Genomic DNA, 9,535 nt, shown 5'->3' on the forward strand with positions numbered 1-9,535 from the left:
GAGGACAGTTGAATATAGATACAGAGCAGAAAGAGATCGATAACGAGTTGATAAAACTATTCGCAGTGGTAGAAGGCTAGTTTGTGCCATGTTCAGAGCATTTCACTGTAAACCATGATACTTATGTCCGATCCAAGAAGTTTAACTGACAGAAAGCAGGACTGTCTTGATAACCTGACACAAGGTTGCACACGAGGAGCTCGGAAATACACAAAACATGCAGGTAGTAGTGCCAGATACGGCGCGTGCCATAAAGTGACTTGCTTTTAACCATTCTTAACCTCAGTTTCAGCATTTTGAATGGGTGAAAAAAGTGTCTCTATGAGCTTCTCGGAGTCAGCGAGATCGTAATGAAGAACAAACTGGACGTTTACACTTACCCAACGGTCCAGCTCTCGAGTATTCTCATTGAACTCCGCATATTTGGCATCCAGACGGTCTGATAATAAGAGTTAGGCCATGTATTGACATGATAAATTATCGTATAAGACCGCATACCAGACATGACAAAAGTAACAGGACGGATAGCGTCGTTGGCTCTTAGCGAGTCAAGGAACCTGGTCGCCGCATCCGCTGTGCCAACTTGGCCGATCACGAATTTCACGCCTGTTCCAGTTGTTAGCCCTGCATGTTTTGCTGAACCATGCAAATAGGTACTTACAATTGCGAGGAAATCCCTTTTCCTCCAACCTTTGACCACATTCAACAATAGCATTCACCAGTGTATCCCTCGGCTCAGGCTCAGGCATGCCGTCCGTGATGATGGTGATAAGCAGAGGACGCTCAAATAATCCGGCCTCCAACTTCTGATATACGAGCGGTTGAAGGATCTTCGACTTAAGAGATGTGCCAATAGGGGTATCGCCACGAGGTCTGAGTGGCTCAGTGATCCGTTGAAGATCTTCCACACTTAGATTTGACGCGCTCCCTACATTTTGGTTAATGAAGCATAATTCGACGCCCTCATCGTCCGGAAGAACTGTTGTGGCTATGCGAGCTATGCGCTTAATGAGTTCTCTCTGGCTTTCCCAACGACCTTGCCTGTTCATTGATGAGCTATCGTCTAGGTGGGCGTCAGTACTTAAGACTCAACTAAAATAAATGGAAAGTGGCTTAACATACCACAGTAGATAACCTGCTGATGAAGGTTGACCTTCACGGTTTTAGGGAGAACTTCCGGTTCTCCGAGTGAGGTGCTGGTATCATTGGAGAGGTCAACCGTCTTTTTCGCTATCGTCTGAACAAAGTCGATCTTGTCTTTAAAGAATCTCTCCAGAACCCCTCCATCCTTGATGAAAGTGTCCACCTTCCCCACGAACTCGTCTTTTGTCTTCGGTTCGCCTTCGAGGGCAGCAGGCTGCACAATCATCAAGTTAGGACTACTTCAATGGGCAAAGATAATTTGACCACTTGAAATCCATGCTTTAAAGAGAGATGTTCTCACCACTTTGACCTTTTTTCTCTTGAACAGCTTGGATGGATTCCACCTCGAAATGGCCCTCAAAGCCCCTTTGATGAGCTTGTCGGCTATCGAGACGACCAACAGTACGCTGTTGAGCGCAAACATGGCCACTTTATTTCGAACCGCCTTTTCCTGGATCGGGTCAAGCGCAAGCATGACCAAACTCTTCCTCCCCTTTCCACCTGCCTGGGCCTCGGCTCTCTGCAGAGCTGAAAACCCATCGTCGTCTTTGATGCCAACCGAAGCTCCGTGTTTCCTCAGCTCTCGAATCGATCTCAGATCCTCCTTCTCCACGGCAAACATGAGAGGAGTCTTGTTGCCGGCGGCCTGGCACGTCATGTCGACTGTCTTTGGGGCGTACCTGAGTAAATAGTGGATCAACAGTGCCTGTTCCTTTTCTGCTTTCCAAGCAGCGAGAAGAAGGGGAGTCTCGCCATCACCAGAGAGCCCAGCCGGGTCGGCTCCCCACTCAATTAGATCCCGGGCAAGGTAGGCGTGACCAGCAACAGCTGTCGCGAGAGGGGTGTAGCCTGTGGCCGGATCCAAACGAGTGAGGACAGCCGAATCCTTGAGCCGATGGTCATCCAAGCGGCGCTTATCGAGAGTGTCTTTGCGGGCGTCTTCGAAAATGGACATGATGAAGGAATGGTTCGAGAAGCGGAATGGATTAGAAAACAAAGTGTTTGAGTCAAAGCGGCCTGTGCGGAGGTTGTCCAGGTGAGTAACCGTGAAGGTTGGTGGGACGTGCAATAAGCCAGCAGCGTTCTGAAGAGCACATCGTTGCTATTTAACTGTTTCGTCAGGCTTTTTGTTGAGTTGATGACTTTGAGTCTTACGTAGGGTCATGTCTAGAAGGCACTTGCTGCTTCTTACTCAAACTTCCAACGCAAACGTTCCCAGATTTGGTCAAACTTCTTTCAGCTACATAGTGAAGCTATCCCAGAGGTTTTGTGACCCTCTAATTTGCCACGTCTTGGAATGGCTCGACATAACCAAAACTCTGGAATACCATTCTAGTTCTAGGTTGGGGGTTGAAAGCCATTAGGACGGGATAACATAAGGCTTATGATGCGTTGGCACCAGGGATAGGCTTCGATTTCGGTGTTTCTTTAGGGCCTGTTATCGACAGGTCAACAAACCCTACCGTCAGCATTGACCGGTTGTGAAATGTATCAGCTTCTAGCATTGCCTTCAAGCCCCAAACTGCCTGGAGGGACTATCAGGCTGCAACATCAAGTGCTTCCCTGCATATGGCGTTCTTCTCTTCCACGTGGGGGACCACAATGCGATCTTCCACATTTCCACTCGTATGTATGCTTATGACTGGACGCCATCAGGCATGAATGCCATTGTCGGGCGTCAAATTGCGTAGCCTGGTTCTCTAAAATGGTTGAAGCTTCCCCATTGTGATGTAGCCGGTACGATGAAACGTGCCGACTCGAAGACTTAACGTGGGGTACGGCATTGTCGATGATCGGTCACAAGGCTCAAAAATAAAGAGTTAGGCAGAGAAGCCAATTCTCATCGGGCGTTCAAACCCCGAGCTGAAGAAAATTTGAAGCCATCGAGCGTTGAGCTAGTTTCTAGTGCGTGCCGTGTCTCCCCCTGATTGGCACTCGGTAGTTTCTCCTGCCTATCATGGTTGCAGCTCATCGACTCTATCATTAGCACATGAATTAGATTGAGCCACTGACGATATCAAGTTGGGGTTCGGGTATCGTTGATTGGCGACTGCTGTGATCAAACTTAAAAAAAATTCTTGGTTTTCAGGAAGATGAATTCGAAGGTTCCACGAGAAAAGTACATGGACTTGCGCCAGCCGACCCAGAAGAAGCAACATTGGAAACTGTCCCGGAATAGGCTCGGTCTTCTCATTTGAGGCAATCCGTAGACTGTGTTGTGCAACCCGGACCCGAGAGAAATGATAAACGTGACTTGCGAATAAGAGCCGCCAGATTGTCGAAGTACTTTATGACTCATGAGTGAATTTATGAACAAGACCGGAGAAGGGATGATGGAGGGTAAAGATGCAGCAGGATGACCAAGGCTTTAGTCAGGCTCAGGGAGCTACGACAGTGACCCTCTTGGAAATATCCTCCTGGGGTGTGTATAAGGCGCGCGTTCACGATCCTCTGTCGAGTTGGATCAATGGCCACTCGAGGCACTCTCTTATTCTCGCCAAGTGGCCATGATCCTGAGAGGAGATTCCAGTGTGTCACTCCTTCTTCACATTCTTTTCACTAGCCGCACACCTTACCCACTCTCAAAACGATTGCCTTCCCACAATGCAAGCAGCTATCAACTCCCTGCGTACCAAAGGCGTACTGGTCCTGACACCAGACGATAAGGACACGCGCAAGGAATACGAGCGCGCCATCGCAACCAATAACCTGCAATTCCGCTTCTCGCGGCCCGAATGTGTGGTCCAGCCCGAAAACACGTCGCAAGTGCAGGCTATCGTGCGCGAGGCCCGGCGGCGTGGCATTAGGCTGACTATCAAGTGTAATGGACACTCTTATGCTGGGTTCTCCACTGCCTTCGAGGGAATTTCCCTCGATTTGCGGAGGATGAATCGCGTGTCGCTGGATATGCAGCGCAAGGTGGTCACATTTGATGCTGGATGCCAGTGGGGGCATGTGTATAGCACCTTGGTGAATGGACGGCATGTGGGATGGATAATCAATGGCGGCCGGTGTCCTACTGTTGGCGTGGACGGGTTTATACTTGGCGGGGGGCTTGGACCATTCACGAGAAGCTTCGGTATGGGGAGCGACACGCTCATGGAGGCAACAATGGTGACGGCTGATGGGGAGGTCGTGACAGTTTCGGAAAATGATTCTCCTCAGTCGCCAAAGGGCAGACTCTTTTGGGCGCTGCGCGGAGCCGGACAGGGTAGCTTCGGCGTGGTTACGGAGATGAAGCTTAAAGTCCAAAAGTTGTCAAGCCGGGACGGTACTGTGGTTGCTGGTCGGTACCAGTGGTTCCCCAAAGATGGGATCACTGACGAAGTCCTCGAGGCCATGAACTCTTTCTATACCACCGACTGGCCACGCAACATGACCATTGACAGCACCTGGATGTGTGACCTTCGCCAGTCTGTTGGCGACGGGGTCCGCTCCATCATAGCGTTTGACGGAAGCAAGCCAGAATATGACCGCAAGATCGATCGATTCATCGCGCATGAGGAGTTGCGGAAGCAGTTGAAGCGTCGTGTACTGCCCGAGCCGTCAACTCGTTTCCTGTACGAGACGCTGGTCAACCAGTGGATGGAAGAGACCGAGCGAGCGTTCCCAACCAACAAGACGTATGAGCTGTTCAGCTCTTTTGTCTACACCATTGAGGACAAGGGAAAGATCCAAAAGATCACGGCAACCATTCGAGAGCTGATGAAAGAATTTAAAGAGTCTTTCCGCGGGGAGCAGGTGGCCTTCTTCGTGACTTGGATTCATGCTGGAGGGCGAGCCACAGACTTCGCGCCGACTGACACAGCGTACTTTTGGCGAGGGGCTGTCTATCATGCCTATGTCACCGTCGAATGGGTCGACAAGTGGATGGAGCTGGATATGCGATTGTTCCTGGCCAAGGTCAAGCGGGCACTCCGGCCACTATCAGTGAATGGCGAGGCTGCGTTCCTGAACTTCCCTGACCGGGACTTCCCAGCAAGTTTTATGAGAGGGCGTACTTTGGGGGCAATGCCGATGAGCTGAGGAAGGTTAAGAAGATGTGGGATAAGGACAACTTCTTCAAGTATGCACAGAGCGTAAAGCGGCCGGAGGATCCAGATGAAGAACCGGATCAAGAAAGAAAAGAAACCGAGGAAGATCGGACTGATAGATTGGCAAGCGAGGCATGGGCCTCTTACCAGATAGAGGATTTGGATAAGACCTGTGAAGAGTTGGCTGACTGGGGATTTTGAACACGTCGGGGACGGCGATGTAAGGAATATCGTATTGATAGCCATCAGTAAAGATGCCGGAGAGATTGCTCATTCCCTCGTTGCGTCTGTCTTATATAGCACCTATCCACCCATATCTATATACATATCAGCCATGAACTTTCATATAGATGTCATCCCTCATTTATCATCATCCATACAGCGACCAGTTCGACTGTAGTACAACTTCCGAAACCAAAAACGCCTATGCCAATTAGAACAGTACGAGCGTGAGCTCTGTATCGTGAGCAAGATGTCGGGATCACAAAAACATTCGGCAGACAGAAACCGCCCATATGGTGCCTTCTTGTCGTTAAAAGCGTCGCATCACAGCCCAGAGAAAAGTATGGGCTATCTCTGCAATCGAAGTGATCTCATGCGATTGAAAAGGAAATCCAGGAAAGGTGAGAGAAACGTCGAAACTACTGATCGAGGCAAGGATCATGCACGACTCATTTCGCTCTCACTTGTCGATGATGTTGTGCTCGTCGTTGTGGTCGTTGTGCCATGCATGCTAGAGCGAGCCATCACTACGAGGTGATAGATGCCGAAGGCGATGGCAGCAAGCAGGATGAAGAGGATGATAATAATGAGGGCGATGACGTCGTTCTTCTTCATTTTGAATGCGAGTTCTGGTCAAGTTCCACACGGCGTTCAATTTGTGAGCTCCGGGATGGGTTGTGCTTCCGTCGCAGAGTCGGCAAGGTCTGAAAACCGGAAACTTGGGGGGAAAAGGGGGAAACCGTCACGCGACAGCGTCTAGCCGATTGCACGTCTCTGGAGCGTCTCTGGAACAGAATGACGCGGAGGGCCCGGAAACCAACAACGAGAGTAAGCTGAACCCAGTAAAAGACAGTCCACCGGATAACAAAGTAACCGGACGAGATGGGGGTCAATACAGTAGAGTCGGCAGTTGAAGCCAGGAATGGGGTCGACCTGAGAATTGGGAAAGATAAGGCGCGATCCTGTAACTGTTGAAACACGACTACCGTTTATCACTTCAATTTGTGCTCGATGATGCAGCAACCGTGTCAATGTCTTCGAACAACTGTGCCAAACCAATCAGCAACCCGAAAGGGACACATGCCTAAGTTTCGCAAAGACGGTGAAAGGGAATGCTTACCGCCGGCGTCACAGCAGCTGGCCGAAGCAGGATCTAGTGTTGCGCAAACAGCGGGAAGCTGTGTCAACGGATGACGTCTTCGCCCTCACAGAAGGAGAATGAGGGGGAGCGGAGTAAATAAACTGGCAGCCAGTCTCGTCTAATAGGCGCAATGTCGTCCGAGCGTAGTCTTGGTTCAACAGGACCCGCGACAGGACTCCTAACGAAAAGGATGGTATAAATTCATCCAAAATCTAGACGATGTAAAGGAACATAAGGTTCAGAGGTTGGGTCAGCCGCGTCCTGCGCGGGTGGCAGGGCGGCGCGGTCAAATAGGATGGTTGCCCCGCCACCTGATTGTTCGGCCGGAATCAACAAAAAGAGAGAGGCTGGCAAAAGTCTCGGCGCCGCCAAACGTGGCCGGGCCAGAGCTTGGCAGCCCGATGCTACCCCTGCCCTCCCAATGGACAAGGGTGCACGAGCCACCGCGGGCCCTACGCAGCACCCTCGTTGATCAGACTTGCGCTGGGGAGCTCATCGAGGCGCTTGCCGCCGCTCGCTGCCTGCTGTGATGTGTGTCAGTTGGCTGCCACATCCAGCTATGACTTGACACAAACGACACGGGATGTTGATTAATGACAAGAACGCCATACCAAGATGCAGGGTTTTGTTGCCACGAAGTGTCTCGCTGCGCTGTCTAACCTGAGAGTGCCAACGGGGATGAACTACACACTGAGGTTAAAGGTCGAAGAAAAAATCGATTCGCCAGTCCGAACGCCAAGAGTCCAAATCCTGAAAAGCATGCTCCTTTCCATACTCCATACCGCACCAAAATTAGGCATCAGACATATGAACTCCCCGAACAGATTTTGATGCTTGAACTTGTTCAGGCGGCGGTTGTGGTTGTCTAATAACCACGTGTGATTCGTAAAAACGGAGCATCTAAGGGAGAGGGGGTGTCAGCGTAATGGATATGTAAGCTCAGACTCCTTCTACTTTCAGCACTCACCTTCTGTGGGCATCTTTGATATACCACTTCGGTTGGGTGTTGTGTCTTCTGGCCATTTTTCCATCTGAGATAGACGAGAAGTTTATTTTGTTCATCAACGCAAACATCAATATGATCAATGTGGTCTTCCCAACTTCCCGGTGGCGGCTTCCAGATTTCCTCCTTCGCACTAGATGGCGGCTCTGAATGCACGGGATGCTCTCCGTTTCTCCTCGACCGCTTGTTTGCGTTGGCTTGCTGGTGCGCCGACGACGGGCGACCCCTCTTTTTGGTTTTTAGGGCATTGGCTGTCTCTTCAAAGAGTTTTTCTCGGCCGCCGATACTCTCTAGGTACTCGTTTAATGCTTCCTGGGCGTTTTCTCTACACCATGGTTAGCGCGCTTCTGGTCCAAGATTTCCCAAGAGGCAGACGCAATACAACAGATTCTCTTCCGGTTCCCATGTCATATCGGACGGATCATCGTAGCCTTCCCACTTCACCTGGAAACGTGGCTCGCCCTGCGAACCATCGTTAGTGCGCAATCCATGTATCAAGAACAGAGGGGAATTAGAACATACGGTTTTAGGATCGATCATGTGGTTGCAAATTCTCTCCACGACGTAACTGTTTCCAATGCTCAGTCTCAGCCGCATAAACACTCGTGATATACAATCCTGACAGGCGTACACCTCCTCATTTTGTTGCTCGTCGTCATCCGGGTCGTCTTCCCCAAATTCGTCCTCTTCGCGCTTAACTTTGAGATTATTTTCAGGGGTTTCCTCCTTGGATAAAGACTTTCGCCCGCGGCCACTCTTTTTTGTGGTCACCGGAGGAGGAGTAAGTTCGCGATCCGTAGCCTCATCGTCGCTGAGCGCTGCGCATCACATGCTGTCAGAACAAGCTTCCACATCGAAATGCGTCGCAGGGTTGTGCGTGCAACACATGCGCAGCCTGATCGCACTTCAATTGAGAAAATTTTGAATCGCAACGCAGGGAGGAAAGGGTTTGAGAATTGCATACTTACCTGGCGGCATGTTGGCAGAAAGAGGCTTGTGAGGCTGGCGCGAATCGAGCGCAAAGCGTTGAGATCGCTCGCGTTAGCGGCGCTCGAATCAGACCCTGGCTTGTGATGCAAGAGTCGAGAGCACTGGCGGGTCCAGCTTCGCAGACCCGACGCGAAAAAGGTGAGGCTGGGCGTTGCGATGGTGTGGCGAGTGTTGCCAGTATCACGTGATAGTGTGGCGCCGAAGGAGCGGGAAGCTGGCTGCCGAGTTGCTGGAAGGGCGGTCGTTGGAGACACAGATCAATGGAGCACCCATCAACCAACCAACGAAGCTCGCACCTCGTCAGGCTTTCAGTATTGGAGCTTGAAAAGTTGAGACTCAGAGAACGCTTTTAGAGCCACAAAGAATATCCTTTGATGACATCAAGCAGTGTGGAAAGCAGGGATGGAAGATTGTCAATGTGTGGGCTTGAGTCTTTCCTCATTTTACTCAGTGCTCCACCTCATGAGAAGGCACAATTTACCACTGCTTTTCCTGTCGGCTCTGCCAAGCAGATGTCACTCTTCAGCTTCGAGGCCACCTCTTCCCCCCACCTGCACCGTACAGAAAAATGATGCCTGATGACCGCCTTGTATTTTGTGCCCTTCAACAGCTTTATCTGGGTTTGTCTTTTTCGAGCAAGGATATTGTTGGGCGACGGAGCGTTTTCAGTAGATCATCAACAGAACGTAGCAACCATGAACAGAGACATGGCTGGAGAGCTTAAATGACACCTCTTTGCAGGAAACCTATCTAGCGTTTCTGATTGCCATATATAATTTTCATCTGCATTTAGGAAGAGACTTCCCAAAAATCATGACTTGCAATTGCGCCTATCGGTTCTCAACGGTTGATCAGCACGATCGGGCTTGATTCGACTATCACGTAATTTGCTGGAATGGGGATTTCCATCTACTAACTAAAAGCTTGAGCTCTTGAAAGCCTCTGAATTTTGACTATGCTTGTGGTTCAAACGTTCCGACAAACTTTGTCGTCGAAAGAAGG

The 9,535-nt window shown here is 50.4% G+C and overlaps 3 protein-coding genes across 3 annotated transcripts; 1 reads left to right on the top strand and 2 right to left on the bottom strand.

Moving 5' to 3' along the window:
- Positions 1 to 266: 266 nt before the first annotated feature.
- CTHT_0044340 (uncharacterized protein) lies at positions 267 to 2,098 on the bottom strand (the record flags this gene model as incomplete). The annotated part of the gene is made up of 6 exons (XM_006694763.1): positions 267 to 275; positions 381 to 439; positions 499 to 606; positions 662 to 1,063; positions 1,123 to 1,357; positions 1,445 to 2,098. 6 exons carry the CDS (start codon positions 2,096 to 2,098, stop codon positions 267 to 269), a joined length of 1,467 nt encoding a protein of 488 aa, XP_006694826.1.
- A 1,649-nt stretch (positions 2,099 to 3,747) lies between these two features.
- Positions 3,748 to 5,378, top strand: CTHT_0044350 (uncharacterized protein; the record flags this gene model as incomplete). Its single annotated transcript, XM_006694764.1, has 2 exons — positions 3,748 to 5,073; positions 5,127 to 5,378. The coding sequence occupies 2 exons, from the start codon at positions 3,748 to 3,750 to the stop codon at positions 5,376 to 5,378; spliced, it is 1,578 nt and encodes a 525-aa protein (XP_006694827.1).
- Positions 5,379 to 6,992: 1,614 nt separating this feature from the next.
- On the bottom strand, positions 6,993 to 8,521 carry CTHT_0044360 (uncharacterized protein; the record flags this gene model as incomplete). Its single annotated transcript, XM_006694765.1, has 6 exons — positions 6,993 to 7,064; positions 7,532 to 7,868; positions 7,926 to 8,005; positions 8,066 to 8,111; positions 8,175 to 8,361; positions 8,512 to 8,521. The coding sequence occupies 6 exons, from the start codon at positions 8,519 to 8,521 to the stop codon at positions 6,993 to 6,995; spliced, it is 732 nt and encodes a 243-aa protein (XP_006694828.1).
- Between the last annotated feature and the right edge of the window lie 1,014 nt (positions 8,522 to 9,535).

The sequence above is a fragment of the Thermochaetoides thermophila genome (genome assembly GCF_000221225.1).
Source record: "Thermochaetoides thermophila DSM 1495 unplaced genomic scaffold scf7180000011818, whole genome shotgun sequence".
NCBI lineage: Eukaryota > Fungi > Ascomycota > Sordariomycetes > Sordariales > Chaetomiaceae > Thermochaetoides > Thermochaetoides thermophila.